At 41.0% G+C, this 18,527-nt stretch overlaps 1 protein-coding gene across 2 annotated transcripts in view; it reads left to right on the top strand.

Annotated features, from left to right (window-relative positions):
* The window catches only part of NIM1K (NIM1 serine/threonine protein kinase), a 62,727-nt gene that overhangs the window by 30,646 nt on the left and 13,554 nt on the right, over positions 1-18,527 (top strand). For both annotated transcript variants that reach the window (XM_072756972.1, XM_072756973.1), the window contains exon 2: positions 15,050-16,072. In XM_072756972.1, coding sequence (XP_072613073.1) covers positions 15,781-16,072 — 292 coding nt within the window. In that variant the 5' untranslated portion in view covers positions 15,050-15,780. The remainder of the gene's footprint in view (positions 1-15,049; positions 16,073-18,527) is intronic.

Genomic DNA, 18,527 nt, shown 5'->3' with positions numbered 1-18,527 from the left:
AAAAAACTTGCCCTACTTCAGGGTCCTGGATATATTCTATGTATACTTCCAGAAACTTCATTGTCCTAGGTTTTATGTTTAGGTCAATGATCCATCTCAAATTCATTTTTGTGTGTGGTGTAGGATAAAAGTCAAGGTTCAACTTTTATTTGCACAGATTATCCTAACCCCCTTTCTCCTTTCCTAGGTTGTCCAGTAATACTTCTATTGGAAAACCTTCCCATCGGGCTTTCTAAACTGTTTGTGAGGGGAAAGCAGTTGAGTTACAATATTTCAGCATGTCCATATAGGCTTATGGGTTTTTAATCTCATTCGTGTGAATGTTACAAAGGTCCAGAAGGGGGCAATGTGACACTTGGACTTCAAGAGGGTTTTTTTTCACAGATGCTTTCGGAATTCATCCTATATCGTTAAAATCAAGAATCTTAGGTTAGGGAATGATTCTGTAGACATCACGGAGTCCATCACTCTCACTTGCCAGGAAAGAAACTGAAGCCCAGAGAGGGGAAGGGACTTGCTTAAGGTCATACAGGCATTTAGTGGGAAAGTCTAGACCTCAATTTCATCCTAAGTCTTCTTCCTTCTAGCCTGTATACACCTATAAAGCAAAACAAATGTTACTGATTAAATACAAACAAAGCTTCAACCAATGAAATTTCGATTAACAATATCACTTGGGGGACACCTGACTGGCTTAATGGTTGAGCGTCTGCCTTCCATACTGGTTGATCCTGGGGTCCTGGGATCAAGTTCCACATCAGGCTCTCCACAGGAAGCCTGCTTCTCCCTCTGCCCATGTCTCTGCCTCTCTCTGTGTGTCTCTCATGAATAAAAAAAAAAAAAAAAAAAAAAAAAAACCGACAACACTATCACTTGATAAATATGAATGGTAATTGTTTTGTTGAAATTAATTTGTTCCTTATAAGTAAATTAAATAATTACAGTGCTTTTAAAAACAATGTCATAGTTATTCATATCATACCTCAATTTCTTTCAAATGACCAGTCCTCAATAAATATTTGTGAATTTTCTTTGTATTGAAGGTATAAATAATTTAAAATATCTTAAGATATCAGAAACTGTTATCTGATGTCTCTGCAATTTTTATTCTCTCCTTGACCCAAGTACTTTCTCTCTATAGGTATATATATATATATATATATATATATATATATATATATACACATATATATATCAAGACATTCAAATGATACGGAAACATAGGAAGTAAGAAATGAAACAAGCTCATTTAACATTATAAATATTGTATAACATCAGGTTGTAAAAATACTAGGTTGCTTTGACAAAGGTCAAAACAATGACCTTAAGGAAGGCTTAAAGAAGGTAGAATCTTAATTCTCTCACAACCAAATCTACAAGTGAGTGACCCTGGGCTGATACGGTGGCTCTGTAGTGAGGGAGGCCCAGGTTCCCCCCCTCTTGTGGCTCTGCCATTCTCAGGCCATGGCTTCCATCTTGGTCTAAGATGGCTGTTTCCATCTACACTACCATGTCTGTATTCCAGCCAACAAGAAGGGAAAAAAGAAGAGGAGGATGACACGCTTCTTTCCTTTCCTTTTCCTTTTGTCGACAACTCATGACCAGAATTCAGGTGCATGGCTGAACCGAACGAGAAGGGAGACTGGGCAATACACTAGCAGGATAACAGCACGCCCAGATAAGACTTCCTTGTTGTGGAATAATGGCTTTCAAATCTGGTTATGCAACACAGTCACCTGGGAAACTTAAAAACAGACCAAAAAAGTCTGCCCTCTCCCAAGATCACTGAAATCACAACCTTTGGAGGTAGGAGCCTAGGTTTCTGCATTTTAAAAGAGCTCTGTGGTGATTTTGATGCAGGTCAGGGCTAAGAATCAGTGCTATAACAAAATACAGACAGGAAGGAAGGAAGGGAGGAAGAAAGGAAGGAAAGGAAAGGAGGGGGGAGAGAGAGAGATAGAGAAAGAAAGAAAGAAAGAAAGAAAGAAAGAAAGAAAGAAAGAAAAGAAAAGAAAAGAAAAGAAAAGAAAAAAGAAAAAATAGAAGGGGTACAAATAACAGCCTCTGCAATATTCCTCTTTATTACCTCCAACTCTGCATCACCCTCTTCCCACCTCCACCCCTACAGGGTTGTCACCTACTAGTTCAATCTGTATTCTTCAGACCTTTTCCAGGGAATACACAGATGGACACTTCCATCCATACACATGTGCATGTCTAAACACCCAGTAGTGACTCAAATTTCTCTATGTATGGGTCTTGGGACTGCAATATTGTGGAGGTTTTTTTGCAGGACAGTTTACATTAATTTAAGAAAATATAGATATCAGAGAATGGGGAAATCCAATGGGAGAATTTGGGGTGTTGGGAGAGCGATAGCCTACCTGAGACACCTGCTGGCTCAGTCTCTGCAAAGATCACATTATGGAATCATTTATATTTTGCCAGTGATTGGGAATGGCATGTCTATTACATGGGAAATTTCCATAATCCATGAGATTTTTTTTTTTAAATTCTCTATTCTGTTAGTTCAGATTGCTATTGTACACTGACACAGGTTCACTTTTTCATATTGGATAACTTCTCTCCTGTTCCCTGTCACCATTACCCTCGCTTACCTACACTACTAGGTAAATATTTAAGAATTCTCAGATTTGTTGTTTATACTGTGTGACGGGATCACTGAGATATGGGAGGCTCTTAATAAAGGTATCAAATCCACCTGAACTTTTTATATGGTAAAAGTAAAAGCTTTTGTTCTGGAACACTGTTCTCCCTTTCCCAGATCCTAGTCCTCTAGCCTCTGGTCATGCTAGCTTTCTTGAGTTCTGCTCAGATAGAAAAGGACAATGTTTTCCTAACTTCTAAGACCATCACTCAAACGTGGTTCCCTACTTCTTCGTGAATGTGCTATATCAGAGTTGAAGTTCTAAGGCAGCAAAAGAGCAGTTTCTGTTTTGACTTGCAAATATTTTTAGCCCCCTAAAAATAAACGGTGAGCTGCAAATAGACACAAATGTTCCCACACTGTGTTTCCTAAATTCATTATTTTTGAAAAGCTGAAGCATACATTTTGTTTTTCTGCTTAGGGCCACCTGCTTATCATTCAATCCATGATTCCATTCTGTACCTTAATGCTATTCCTTCTCCGTCCTATACCTTAATGTCATTTCTTTATTTGTTTAGATGCCAGCATACTCCCTCAGAGGAGATGGGAAGATTTATGTTTTGGAAATGGATTAATCACACATAAGATTAAAATCCTTATGGGGAAGGCCTTGGGTTTCTGCTATGTCCTGACTGAAACATAATAACATTCTCTCCCTTATGTGTTTGAAATTCCTGAATCCACATGTTACAAGGCTTAGGTAACACAGTCTTCTCCCTCATGGTGCTTATAGTCAAGACATCAAAACAACTTCTTTCTTTTTCTTCTTTTGACTTAAATACGTATTTCCATTTTAAAATCACTTTGTTTTGTTCCTTCCATCATGGTAAGTGTACTCTTTAATCCTCCTCCCCTATTTCTCCCACCCCCCCACACACCTCCCCTCTGGTCACCTCCCCTTCCGGTTTGTTCTCTGGAGTTAAGAGTCTGGTCCTTGGGGACACCTGCCTTAAGCTCAGGTTGTGATCCCGGGAGCCTGGACTGAGTCCCAAGTCAGGCTCCTTGCTCAGCAGGGAGCCTGCTTCTCCCTCTGCCTGCCACTCCTCCTGCTTGTGCTCTCTCTCTCTCTTTCAATCTCTCTGATAAATAAACAAACAAACAAATAAATAAATAAATAAATAAAATCTTTTAAAAAAGCCTATTTCTTGGTTTGCCTCTCTTTTTTTCCTCTTTGCTTATTTGTTTTGTTTCTTAAATTCCACATAAAAGGGAAATCAGAGGGTAGTCTTTCTCTGACTTATTTTGCTTAGCATTATGCTCTCTAGCTTCTCATGTCATTGCAAATGGCAAGATTTCATTATTTTTTTATGGCTGAATAACATTCCATCATAGATATAGATGATATAGATATAGATATAGATATAGATATAGATATAGATATAGATATAGATAGATATATAGATATTTATATCCACATCTTCTTTATCCATTCATCTACCAATGGACACTTGGGCTGCTTCCATAGTTTGGCTACTGTAATTAATACTGCAATAAACATGGTGTGTTTGTGTCCCTCTGAATTAGTGTTTTTATATTTTTGGACAAATACCCACTACTTTAATTCCTAGATTGTAAGGTAGTTCTATTTTTAGCTTTTTGAGGAGCCTCCATACTGTTTTCCAGAGTGCCTGCCCCAGCTTGCATTCCCACAACAGCGCTCAAGTGTTCCTTTTCTCCACATCCTTCACTTGTCGTTTCTTGTGTTTCTGATTTTAGCCATTCCGACAGGTGTGTGAGGTGATACCTCACTGTGGTTTTGATTTGCATTTCTCTGATGATGGGGGATATGGAACTTTTCATGTGTCTGTTGGTAAAAGCAACTCTCTTAACTTTAGTCAGGCTTAGTTTTGTTTTTTGTTTCTGTTTTGATCTATGAAAAGGGAATGACAATACTCCACATCACAGGACTGTCATGTCATGTCATTCATTCATCTACCCATTTGTCACTGTTGCCTATTGTAAAATACCTAACATTTTAAAATTACATGTATATTTTTGACCTAGTATATTTTAACAATCTTTTTTAAAATAGCAATAGAAAATGTTAAACAGATACAAAAATGGTGCAAAGACTGTTATAAACTTCCATGTGCTCATCACCCAGCTTTTAAAATGATCAATTCGTTGCCAAACTTGTTTCATTTAAATTTTACTATTCCCTCCGCTCCTGGTTACTTTGAAGCACATCTCAGACATATCATTTCATTTAACAATTATTTTTTCTGGAACTTTATCTTTTTTTTAATTGATTTATACTTGACACACAGTGTTACATTAATTTCAGTTGTACAACATAGTGATTCAATAAGCCTATACCTTATGTTATGGTCACCACAAGTGTAGCTACCATCTGTCACTATATATTTTGACAATACAATTGACCGTATTTCCTATTTTTTAAGATTTTATTTACTTATTTATTCATGAGAGACACAGAGAGATAGGCAGAGACACAGGCAGAGGGAGAAGCAGGCTCCATGCAGGAAGCCTGACGTGGGACTTGATCCTGGGTCTCTAGGATCAGACCCTGGGCTGAAGGCGGCGCTAAACCATTGAGCCACCTGGGCTGCCCTGGATCCATCCATGTTGTTTCAAATGGCAAGATCTCATTCTTTTTTATAGCTTAGTAATTTTTATGACTTAAATTTATTTTTTAAAACATTTTATTTATTTATTCATGAGAGATACAGAGAGAGAGACAGAGACATAGGCAGAGGGAGAAGCAGGCTCTCTACGGGAAGCCCGATGTGGGACTCAATCTCAGAACCCAGGATCACAACCTGAGCCAAAGGCTCAACCACTGACCACCCAGGTGCCCAATAGCTTAATAATTGTATATATTCACCACATGTTGATCTATCAGTGGACACTTGGGTTGCTTCTGTATCTTGGCTACTGTAAATAATGATATAATAAACATTGGAGATGCATATATCTTTTTGAATTAGTGTTTTTGTTTCCTTTGTGTAAATGCCTAGCAGTAGAATTACTGGATCATACAATATTTCTATTTTTAGAGGAGCCTCATACTGTTTCCCACAGTGGCTGCACCAATTTACACTCCTACCAACAGTGCACGAGAGTCCTTTTTCTTCATGTCCTCGCCAATACTTCTTATTTTTGTCCTTTTGATTTTAGCCACTCTGACAGGTGTAAGATCATAGCTCACTGTGGTTTTCATTTGCATTTCCCCAATGATTAATGATTTTGGGCATCTTTTCATGTATGTCTATTTGCCATCTGTATGTCTTCTATAGAAAAATGTCTATTCAGGTCCTCCGCCTACTTTTTAATCAGATTATTTGTTTTTCTTTCGTGTTGGATTGTATAAGTTCTTTTTTTTTTAAGATTTTATTTATTTATTCATGAGAGAGACACACACACACACAGAGAGAGAGAGAGAGAGTGACAGGCAGAGAGAGAAGTGGGCTCCTCACAGAGAGCCCTATGTGGGACTCGATCCCAGATTCTGGGATCACGTCCTGCGCTGAAGGCAGACGCTCAACCGCTGAGCCATCCAGGTGTCCCTATAAGTTCTTTATATATTTTGGATATTAACCCCTTATCATTTATATCATTTGTGAGTATCTTCTCTCATTCAGTAAGTTGACTTTTTGTTTTGTTGATGGTTTCTTTCACTGTGCAAATGCTTTTTATTTTGGTGTAGTTCCAACAGTTTATTTTTGCTTTTGTTTCTCTTGCCTCAGGAGACATATTTAGAAAAAGGTTGCTAAGGCCAATGTCAAAGAGATTACCTCCTATGTTTTCTTCTAGAAGTTTTATGATTTCAGGTCTTACATTTAGGTCTTTAATCTATTTTGAGTTTATTTTTGTACATGGTGTACACACTGCATCTATAATTTAATTTATTAAAAAAATTTAATTTATTTCATTTCCTTTTAAATAAGGTATTTTATTTCATTAACAAAATACTTCCAAAATACTAATAATTTTTATAAATATAATTTATACATATAAACAGGGTAAGCCTTACACTTTTCTTAAAAACATTCCTATGCTATTTATAAACAATGAAATTTCAACATAAAACCACAAATGTAAACCAATTTTTCAATTCTTTATTTAAAATTAGAATCATGGGTTCCTGGGTGGCTCAGCTGGTTAAGCATTTGCCTTTGCTTCAGGTCATGATCCCAGGGTTATGGGCTTGAGCCCTGCATTGGGCTCCTTGCTCAGTGGGAAGCCTCCTTCTCCCTCTCCCTCTCCCTGTCCCTCTGCCTGCTGCTCCACCTGCTTGTGTGCTCTCTCTCTCTCTCTAATAAATAAAATCTTTTATTTTTAAAAAATATTTATTTATTTATTTATTTATTCATGAGAGACAGAGAGAGAGAGAGAGGCAGAGACACAGGCAGAGGGAGAAGCAGGCTCCATGCAGGGAGCCTGATGCGGGACTTGATCCTGGGACTCCAGGATTACACCCTGGGCCGAGGGCAGGCACTAAACTGCTGAGCCACCCAGGGATCCCCTTAAATAAAACATTTTAAAGAAAATAAATAAGTAAAACTAGAGCCACAAAACTTTTTGTCACTTTATTCTGTTAAATTTTCTTTACAAGTATATAAAATCATCATCATCACAACAAAAGTATTAATACTATGGGATTTAAGTCTCTTAAACATCTCTGGTTTTGACAATAAATCCTCCCAAGGTTAAAAGATACTTGACCACTAAGTAGCTACTATGTCATTCTAGATGTCACAGAGGCAGGCATCTCCCAGCCAGTCTGCCACATTTGTGGATTAAACTCAACTAATCTGTTTCTATTCTCTACTGAATAGTTTCACTAATCTTCTTGGGACCCAAACTCCTACAGATATTTAATAGACAGTTGAGTATTTTATAGCTTTGTCTAACTCTGAGGTCAGAGTTGTAAGAAAAATGCCAATGACAAAATAGATATGCTGTGAGAATGAATTAGATGGTTAAATAAGCTTCATAAACACTGAATTGAACAAGCAAATGAACAAAACACGGACTCGTGCATGTGCACGAGTGTGTGCTTTAAATACCACAAGACTATAAGGTACGAATGCAGATAGCTGAGTGGTGCCTCTCCCAGGTGACCTCGACTGTGGACCTCTGGATGACCCTCCCCTTTTCTTCAGGAGATATTCCTAGAAAACCTGGAGCAGACTCTGTAAATTGGCAACCTGAACGCCAAATCTGGCCTGATGGTTCAGTTTCACTTGGCCACACGGTATTTTTAAAATCTTTAATCCACCATTTAAAAGTTGAGAGAGTTCACCAAAAACTTGAAATCCAGCTGTTTTTAAACAAAGGCCAGACAGAAATAAGCCTGCATTCTAATGTGGCTACTCTGGCCGGAACTGAGTGTGGGCTTCTTCCTCATGCTTGGGATGGGCATTAAGCAAGGTATGGGCAATGCGCTGAGCCTCATAGAACAGCTGCATGGCTCTCTAGGTAAATTTGAGTTTGTGACCTTGATGGCTGAAGTTGACCTTGATGGCTGAGGAAACCTCAAGGGAAGTTGAACTCCATGTGGGAAGAGCTGATGTAATAAGTCATCAGACTGGGTGGATTGGCCATGGATGGTGGTTATAAGTGGATTGGGGGACACCTAGGCTGAGTGGCCAGAAAAGTAGCCTGTAAGGTCAAGCAGAGTGAGAGGTAGTGTTAAGAACAGCCCTCTCTATTCATCGCTAGGGCACACCCAGTTCTCCTTGATTTTCCACTTGCTTCAAAATTTCCCAACTGCCCCCCATGGAGATCTTGATGTGTGTTCAGAAATAAAGAGCTAAGGCCAAAAGCTAAGACGGTGCAAATGATTTTAAGTGGTAAAATATATTTTTAAATGAAGCCTATTTGCTAAAGATTCTCCCTGAGGGTGCACCATGCCTGAGAAAGAATTACATGGGATTTGTCTATCATTGCATCTCGTTGCCACACAGACAACCCAGCTTTTCCTCTAAGCAAACCAGTGCCTGCCTGCCCTTGCCAGCCAGTGAAAAGGTTGTCTGAAAGCCTTGCTCAGAAATTTTGTAATTTAAACTCAGACAAAGAGAATAAAGGCCAGATGGTTTTCTTTGATATACTCTTCTTCACAGTGGGTCGCAAGTCAAGAGAATGAATTACTTAAGGAAGTTCTGTTTTCTTTCATCTTATTTAATGCATTGCTATTCAGCAACAGTAAGCTAATAATTAAGGATGGTCCTGCCTCCTCCAGAAGCTTTGATCTATACTCATGTGACTCCATGTTTTTGGCTGGTTGGGTTTCTAAGCTCTCATTTACAAAATCAAAAGGGCAAAAAGTAAAACCCCCAACAAATGTCTCTGAGAAAAGGGGGATTTCATCTGCAGTTAGGTATGTCATCATTTCCATCATTTGCATGATGTAACTTGATGTTTCGGGGACACTACTAGAAAGTAATCTAGATAGAAGCTATTTATAGCAACCCCACAACCTGTAATCAGGACATCTATTTCCAAACATCTAAGAAAAGTCTTAGGGGAAAAGATTACGAATGCAAACAGTATTCATTATACACATACCCAAATGGGATTTATCTTTCCATTAGATTTTTTTCTTCTATTTTTTTTATTCTATTGGACTAAGAGTCATTACTACTTTTGAAATTTGTTGGAAATTCAGGGCAGTCCCGGTGGCTCAGCGGTTTAGCGCTGCCTTCAGCCAACAGTGGAATCCTGGAGACCCAGGATGGAGTCCCATGTCGGGCTCCCTGCATGGAGCCTGCTTCTCCCTCTGCCTGTGTCTGCCTCTCTCTCTGTGTGTGTCTCTCATGCATGGGTAAATAAAATCTTTAAAAAAATTTTTTTGTTGGAAATTTAAGTACAATAGGAATCTAAATAGGAACCATGTCTCATTTTACTGGGGACACAATAGTGTGACTCTAGAAATTCTAATAATTAGATGTTGGACTTCCTGAGTTGATCAGTTAATTTTCTTCCTTTTTTTTCTCTATTGTTCATGTCTTCTAGATTTTTTCTTTTTTCTTTTTCTTTTCTTTCTTTTTTTTTTTTTTTTTTTACAAATGTTCAATCAAATGATTTAATTTCAATTTAGAAAAGAGCTCTTTTTGGTTCTCTGAGGGTTTGTGTGTGTTTGTTTTAGCATTTTGTCCTTGTTTCTATAGATGCAATATCATTTCTTCAGTCTTCTGCTTCCTGCCTTGCTTGCTGTTTCATTCAAGTTCCTCTCAGTGGTTGTTTTAATTGAGTGCGGTTTCTTTCATTTTGGAACCTTTCCTCAGGTAGTGCTTCTCAATTGGACATTCATTCAAAGCAGGAGGCACTAGAATCTGATTGGAAGCCCCCTGGCTGCAAGTGAACCCCACACCTGGGGCCTTTGTGTTGAAGAATCTGCAAATACTTGTTTCCGGAGATCTTTTCTCTTGAGAGCTATTAGGTTTATCCAAAAGAGGAATCCAGGGCACCCAGCTGGCTCAGTCAGTGAACATGTGACTCTTGATCTCAAAGTCCTGAGTTCAGCCCCACATTGGGGATAATTTTTACTTAATAAAAAACAATAGGAAAAAAAAAAAGAGGAATCTCCTGCCTGAAGATTATATACTTATTTCCCTCCATTCTAAAAACTCAGAGTGCAGGGGTACAGAGAAAAGGGAAGGAGGGATCCCAGAACTCAGAGTCGGACCAAACCCTCTGTCCTGGGCCCTGTGAGTGGGAGGAGAAAGTAACCACCTGGCTTTGAGAAGGGGCTCCCGCTCTTACCGCTCCACATTTCAAACAATTCCTGTTGTATTTTGGTCTGCTTCATCCCTCCATACATGGAGGTACTTGGTCTCTCATAGTTTGAAGTGTTTTGAGCATTCAAATGTTGCAGTTTTTGTCACCGTCTTTGCCAAGTTACTCACTCTCCTCAATATGCTTTCCAAGCCTGCAGAAACATGTTGACATTTCACTGGGTTGCTCTCCTTTATTTTATTCTCTTTGTTTTTGTGAGTTTATACCCTTTTTCCTACTATTCCTATTGTGGATTTTTGGAAGGAAGTAGAAATAAATGAAAGTATAAATTTTTCAGTATTTAGTCAGAATTCCTAATTAATGTTTTGACTTTACAAGCAATCCAATAGAGCAAGCTTATTGTATAAGATTGCAACACATTACATATTTTTGATTTTCTAAGTGTAAATACATGCACATGGAAAAAATGTAAATCAGTTAAAAGAGTAAATAGTGAAAAGTACACTTTTCTGTCACTTTGATCCTCAGTCCAATTCTTTCCCCGCCAGATACAGTAATTATTGTCAGTGCTTTAGGGATGCCCTCCTCTCTGACACTCCTGATACCACATTTATATACACTCTTCCGATCTCTTAACCATATATGTTGGATATTGTAACTCATTCTTTTTCAAAAGTGCATAGTAATCCATTATGTACATATTATCATTTATTTAACCAGTTCCCTCTTGATAGCCACATAAAAAATTTCTAGTTTTTGCTGCAAAGCAATGCATTAGTGAATATCAATCTAACAATCCTTATATTAGAAATAGGTATATTTTGTGCAATGTGCATAAGTTAACTCTAGAAGTGGAATCACTGAGGCAAAGAGTATGTATGCATGTGCTTTACTAGTTACAGCCAAATTGTCCTCCAAGCACTTGTACCAATTTATACTCTCAGTAGCAATGAATGACAGTCCCTGTTTCTCCAGACCCTCTCTCACCAGTGCATTATCAACGTTTCTTTTTTTTAAGGTTTTATTTATTTATTCATGAGAGGCACACGGAGAGAGGCAGAGACATAGGCAGAAGGAGAAACAGGCTCCTTGCAGGGAGCCAGATGTGGGATCATGCCCTGAGCCAAAGGCAGAGGCTCAACCACACAGCCACCCAGGCATCCCTGTTTTAATGCTTTTTTTTTTTTTTTTAAGATTTACTAGTGCATTATTTAAAACTTCTTTGTAGTTTCCAAGTTTATTGGTAAAAAATCTAATTTCAGTGTAGTTTTATGTACATTTCTTTGGTTCTAAGTGGAGTTGAACATCTTTTTCTATATTATAGAGCCATCTGTGAAATGTCTGCTCATGGTATCATTTTTTTTTCCTTTGGAGATACTTTAATTTTCTAATCAATTTGTAAAAATCACTTATCTAAAAATTAGATCTTTGTCTATCATGCGTTGGAAAGCTTTTCCTACCGATTATCATTTAATTTGCTTTATTTGGGGTGCCTGTGTGGCTCATCAATTAAGCATCTGACTCTTGATTTCAGCTCAGGTCTTGATCTCAGGGTCCTCACATTGGGCTCCATGCCTAGCATGGCACCTACTTAAATAATAATAATAATTTGCTTTATTTGTTTATTTGTTTATATGTTTACCTTTTGGCAAACAGTTATCATTTTATGTAGTCAAATTTAATGTTTTCTTTTATGGCCTTCTCTGAGATCATAAAAAAATTTCTTTTTTTTTTCTAGTATATTATGGTTTCATTTGTTTTACATTTGCTCAAGTGACCTATTTGGAACTTATTTTGGAGTAAGATGAGTTAGGGGTTCAAATTTTCCAGTTGGCTTGCTACCTGTTTCAACAAGTTGGAGTTCATCCTCAATACAAACCCACTTCAACATTTTCAAAATTGCAAAAACTCCTTTATCTGATCTAAACAGAAGATTATCTCCCTAGCCACTAAGGCAAGACAATTGGTTTCAAGGACATTGTGCAAGAAATTTAATTTGCAGGTAGAGGGTATATAGTGCAAGATAAAGCCTGACACTTGATAATTGTGCCTAATCCTATATTAGGAAGAAAGAAGGGAGGAATTCCTGGAGGCACCTGAAGTTAATCAAGGTAGCAAGTCAAAACCCAATTGTAAATCCCAGGCCTGAATGGAGTTCAAGAAACAGAGCCCAAATCAGGAGAATGGGGGAACCAGAAAAGCAGAAAAGTCCTGACCAAGCATGAGAAGTCAGAGAGCAGGGCAGCCCCGGTGGTGCGGCGATTTAGCGCCGCCTGCAGCCCAGGGTGTGATCCTGGAGACCCAGGATCGAGTCTCACGACAGGCTCCCTACGTGGAGCCTGCTTCTCCCTCTGCCTGTGTCTCTGCCTCTCTCTGTCTCTCATGAATAAATAAATAAATAAAATCTTAAAAAAAAAAATTACCTCTACTAAATCATACCCAAATGGGACAGTTGATAAATTGGTATATTAATTCATTCCTTCTTCATCAATTGTTTATCAGATAGATAAGTGGCAGGCAATAAGCTGAGCTCTGGGAGATAGAGGGATAAGGTACAGGTCCTGGCTCTCCAGGTGCTTGTCTAGCTGGGGTACAAGCAGGTGAGGTGCAGAGATGGTGCAGTGGTGAGGCACCCCGAGCGAGACAGGCATGCCCGGAGTTGTGTGAAAGGCACAGGAAGGACACAGAGCCAAGAAGTTCTTCATACATACATACATACATACATCTCATGCTGGAACATGAGATGATCCAGCACTGCTTTCCTGTCTAAAGTCTTTACTCTCTTTATATAAGTAAAGCTAAAGAATTATAATTTCCAAATTATAATTAATGCCACTCCTCATCTGTGTGGTAAGTTTCTGCCAGGGATCTGAGGAGACCTAGTGCCACTTGATCTTCATAGAGATTCTTACTCTGAGGTCGGGTTTCAAAGGGTCCATTAGCCCCTTAAAATTGGATGCAAATTGTGTGCCATGCTTTTTATTTCTGGGGAATAGGGTCATAGATTCCCCAAAAATCTCAAAGGAGTATGTGACCCCAGAAAGCTAAAGAACCAGTGACTAGATTTTCTTCAACCTAATTAAAGATCTTCTATCTTAAAGACATCTTTTAAAACATCTTCACCAGGGGCACCAGGGTGGCTCAGTTGGTTAAGCATCTGCCTTCTGCTCAGGTCATGATCCCAGGGTGCAGGGATCAAGCCCCGAGCCCCATGTTAGGCTACCTGCTTGGCAGAGAGCCTTCTTTTCCCTCTCCCTCATACCTGTCCCCCTGCTCGTGCTAGCACCTGCTCTCTCTGTTAAATAAATAAATAAAGTCTTTAAAAAAATAATAAAACATCCTAATCAGACTATAACCTAGAGATGTGTGTGGTTACTAATGCCTGGCCCCTTTTACGCCTTTATCCCTGATCTTCCAGCTTCCTCACTGTCCAAAAAGAGGAACAGAGCTGGGCGGCAGTTTACTTTCCTGTCTTTATCTTTATTTGGCAACCGCACACATAGCATAATAATAGAAACATCTCTGTACTTAATTGTAATAATGTGATATCATCAAACAGAATCAGAATTCACATTTCTGGGGCACCCGGGTGGCTCAGTGGTTGAGCATCTGCCTTTGGCTCAGGTCATGATCCAGAGCCGGGGATTGAGTCCCGCGTGGGGTTCCTTGCATGGAGCCTGCTTCTCCCTCTGCCTATGTCTCTGCCTTTCTCTCTCTCTCTCTCTCTCTCTCTCTCTCTCTGTCTCATGAATAAATAAATAAAATCTTAAAAAAAAAAAAAGAATTCACATTTCCAAAGCAATCTCTCATGTTCACACAGGTTTTGGTTCAGAATGCTCAAGTCCAAAAATCAAATTCAACACTCTTTAGGTAGGACATTGTGTTCTGTGCTGAGGGAGTGAGGAAGGGAACGAGACATACAGATGAATTAAACCCAGTGCCCACTTTCACGGAGATGGAAAATGCACAACATGCTGTGGGAATTGAGAAAGTGATTATTTCTTACTGGACGGTGCAGGAGGAAAAGTCCTGAAGATGTTTACGCTGGACAGTATTGCTTTACTGAGGAGGCCACAGACTTAGCCCTCCAGCAACATTACCCTTGGCTTCTGCACCTTCAGAATGAGCTGACCGGCCTGGAGGCAAATACCCGATCAGAAATACACAGAAAATAAGCCTGGGAGAAAAATTAGCCTTTGTCATGGAATGGCACATAAAGAGTGGGAACAACCATTATCAGAAAAATTGTGCAAGAACATACAGTGTAACAGGAAATAGAATACATTGTTATTTGAATCAATGTAAGGATTTTGGAAAACTGATATTAATAGGAAATCTTTATCATCATTAGTACTATATTATTATTTTAAAAGTCTGGCTTTAAAGCAATTAAAGGCAATATATATATTTTCCTTAATGTTAAGAAACAGAAAAATAGTATGGCTAAAAATATTTACAGGCTGTGAGGGCTTTTCTAAAATGTAGATCGAGGAGTGAGTGTATGTTCATTTTCTTCTTACTAAATCATATACAATCAAGCATTTACCACTGATAGTCACAACTGAAATTTGTGTGGTGCTTTTTTTTAGATCAATGCTTACAAGGCAGTTTCATGTTCGTTATAAATCCTGTGCAGTACATTAGCATAGGCTAATAAATTTTCTTATTCTCTCTTCTTAGGATGAATCAGCACCTGCCAAATTTTTGAGACAGCTCACGGCTTAGAGGAAGGCTCATCTAAATAAAGGCCGGCTAAAGTGACATTGCAGGGACTTAATCCTTCTCGGGAAGCCCTTGTGACCAGAAGGCTGATTTGCAAGTTTCTTCTTTTCCTGGGGTCCAGATCATTGGGTCCCTGGGGCCCTGCGACTCGCCAGCAGAAGCGCAAAATGCAGGAGGTCAGAGCAGAACGCCAGCGGCAGGGCCCCGGGGGCCTCCGAGGGGCTCTTACACACCAGTGTGAAAGATCCTCCAGCCATCAAAGGAAATAGCAAACTGGAGCCTTTGTCCTGGGACGCAGCCGCCCACCACAGAGCATCAGACCGCATGGGTGGCCAGAAGGCTCCTGGAGGCTGATCAGGGAAGTGGTTATGGTAACTGGCTGTGTGCGTGCCTGGACCCTGGATGGTGAGAGCTGGGAAGTGCACCGTGAAGGCAAGTGTGAAATGTCTGGAGTGATGGGGGCAGCTCTTGGCTTGGCTGCGCAGGCCCTGCCGGCCTGTTGGCCTCTGCCCTCCTCCTACTGAAGCCACCAGGGGGGCCCCTGGCTCCACGGGCCAGCTGTCCCGGTCCGGGGCTCCCGCAGGCCCAAACTCCCTCTCCCACCCCTGGGCCCTTTGCACTGCCCCGCACCCTGCCCGCCTTCCCATCGGTGCCTCTGGCCGGGCCGGACATGTGAGCCAGTGTGGACGATGACTGCAGTGTACGCGAATGGAGGCGGCCTGGTGACCCCCCACTATGCCAGGTGGGACCGGCGGGAGAGCGTGGAGAGCGGCTGTCAGACGGAGTGCAGCAAGGAGGACGGCGAGGGGCAGCCCCGCCAGCTGACGCCCTTCGAGAAGCTGACGCAGGACATGTCCCAAGACGAGAAGGTGGTGAGAGAGATCACGCTGGGGAAACGGATTGGCTTCTACCGAATCCGAGGAGAAATTGGAAGTGGGAACTTCTCCCAGGTCAAGCTGGGGATTCACTCCCTAACCAAAGGTAGGCGCTGAGCTTCCAGGATCCCCTCCTGTGGCACTGGGACAAGGGGAAAGGGTTAGGAGGCCGGGGCCAGGGCAGTGGGTGAAGGAGGCCCCATGGGACGCCAGCGCTGTGCCACACCCCTTCCATCGTGACCTCGGTTAGTGTTCACGGAACCGTGTGAGGTCAGTATTTTTATTTCCATTACCAGAGAGGGAAGCTGAGATCCAAAGAAATTAACTATGGTTTCAGCAGTTCAATCTCGAAAGATTTTCACTCTAAACGTTCTCCCGCTTACTGTGTAGATGAATTCACTCAACGTTGAAGGGGCCCTGTCCTCTCCAGTTAGGCCTTGGAGAAGTGGAGTGGAGTGTGGCTTGGTTCGAGGCAACTCATCTTCCAAGTCCTTATTTGTAACTTCTGTGTATGTGCATCTGTGTCTGTGTGTCTGTGTGTCTATGTGTCTGTCTGTGTGTGTGTGCGTGTGCATGTGCATGTGTCAGTACTGATACACAGGAGACCTCCCAGGTCACTATTATCAGGGGATATAGCAGAGTTCAGGCTCCCCTCCTCATCCAAGGCTGCTCCTCCTGCTATATTTGGGGAAATGGCTTTTGATCTCAGGACTTCTCTGCTCCAGTCTACTCCGTACTACTACTTCTGCTTGACTCTTTGCTCTCTACCGGAGACCACGCTGGCTTGGCTCCGGACGCTCTGGACCCCAGACCAGCAAAGTCCACCGCTCTGGCCTCAGGGAGGACCGATGCAGAGAGCCCAGCTGCCCTTTGCTGGCCCAGCCCAGTGAGGGCACTTCCTTGTGCCACCTGTAACTTAGCTGAAGCCTGGAGATTGTAAGAAGGGAGGTGCAAGGCAGGAAAAGACCACTTGCAACTTGGTATCATTTACCAACCTCCTAAGGCCCACAGACTCCTCCATGTCCTGGCGAGTATATTTCTCACCTGTATTGACATTTCTCACCTGCTACCATATCTCAGTGCTGCTCTTTTCTTATATTAGAGTTGCCTTTTGTTTTCTTTTCTTCTCGGCCCAACCCAATATCTGGCCCCTACATAAAAAGCACCCACATATACATACACGGAGGCACTCATACTCCCAAGTCACTGGAACTCCAAGTCTCCACCCATCTTACTCGGAGACCAAGTGTCCAGGTGGGTCCACATGCTCACGTCTCAGCCACTCACCGTACTCAGCCCACTACATGCCAGTACTTCTGTGAGCCTCCGCACCCCCACTCACACAATGTGGCCAGTGACAAGTGCTGACTTTACCCACAAAAGTAGATCGAGGGCTGTGACCCGAATCTTTTTTTTTTTTTTTTTTTTTTTTTTGTGACCCGAATCTAATTGGGACACATGTTGCCTTTTGGTGGTGCCAGAGGAAGAATGAAGGACAAAGGTATAAGACACAGGGAGAGGAAGGATCAGAAACTGAGATAGAAGACATGATTAGGGAGAAAGAGGACAAGGTGGGGAAAGACAAACCCGAGAGAGGTGCTCAGAAACGAGAGCATGTCCAGCGCAGCAGAGAGCCCACGAGGCCAGAGTCCAACCAAAAGGCCAACGTTGAGCTGTTTCCTGAGTGTGGGTTCAAGTGTTAAGATTCCAAGGGTGAGGAGGCAGGGTGCGTGGGGCAGTGGAGAGAACAGGCACTTTGGGATCGGGCACATTTGTTTCAGGTCCTGGATCAGTCCTTTATGAGGCACTTCTTTGGTCCCTAGTTGCCTCAGCCATAAAATAGAGATGATTCTTCTCTTAGAATTGTTGGAAAATCAGATTTAACATACACAAAGTACATGGCACACTCATTGGTACAACTTATTTTGTTTTTTACTTAAATAAATTTACTTCAGAAGGAAATGTAGGGCACCTGGGTGGCTCAGTCGGTTAAGCATCTGCCTTCAACTCAGGTCATGATCCCAGGGTGCTTGGATTGAGCCCCATGTGGGGCCCCCTGCCTGGTGGGGAGCCTGCTTCTCCTCCCTCGCTTGTGCTCTCTCACTCTCTCTCAAATAAATAAATTATCTTTTTTTTAAGAATAGTCTTTTTTTTTAAAAGAATAGTCTTTAGAAAAAAAAGGAAATGTATTATTTAAATAATGAAAACTAGCGTCACTTGCTATGAATAGAAGGTAATGGTAAAAACAGATAATGGAAACTTAATTTTTTATTATTTCTTATAGAAATTTTTATATAAATTCTTGTGCGTATGGTGAGAACTTTTCAAATTTACTCACTTAGCAACTTTCAAAAAGTTCTCAAGGAAGATCGCCAAGTAATAGAGAGTAAAACACTCCAACAACCAGTCTGAGACTTTCTCTTTGCCTTACTTGGGAGAATTAAAGAATAACTCAAACGGGAATGATTGTTCCTGCGCTGTGATTCAGTGCTATTTAAGGCAGTTTCTCCGCAGGAAAATCAGTCGGCGCCCCATGAATGGTGCAGGCTCCACTTTGGGAA

Source organism: Vulpes vulpes, chromosome 4, assembly GCF_048418805.1.
Source record: "Vulpes vulpes isolate BD-2025 chromosome 4, VulVul3, whole genome shotgun sequence".
In the NCBI taxonomy this organism is placed as follows: domain Eukaryota; kingdom Metazoa; phylum Chordata; class Mammalia; order Carnivora; family Canidae; genus Vulpes; species Vulpes vulpes.
Note: the sequence above shows the minus strand (reverse complement) of the source record. Positions and strands in the feature narration are given on the sequence as shown.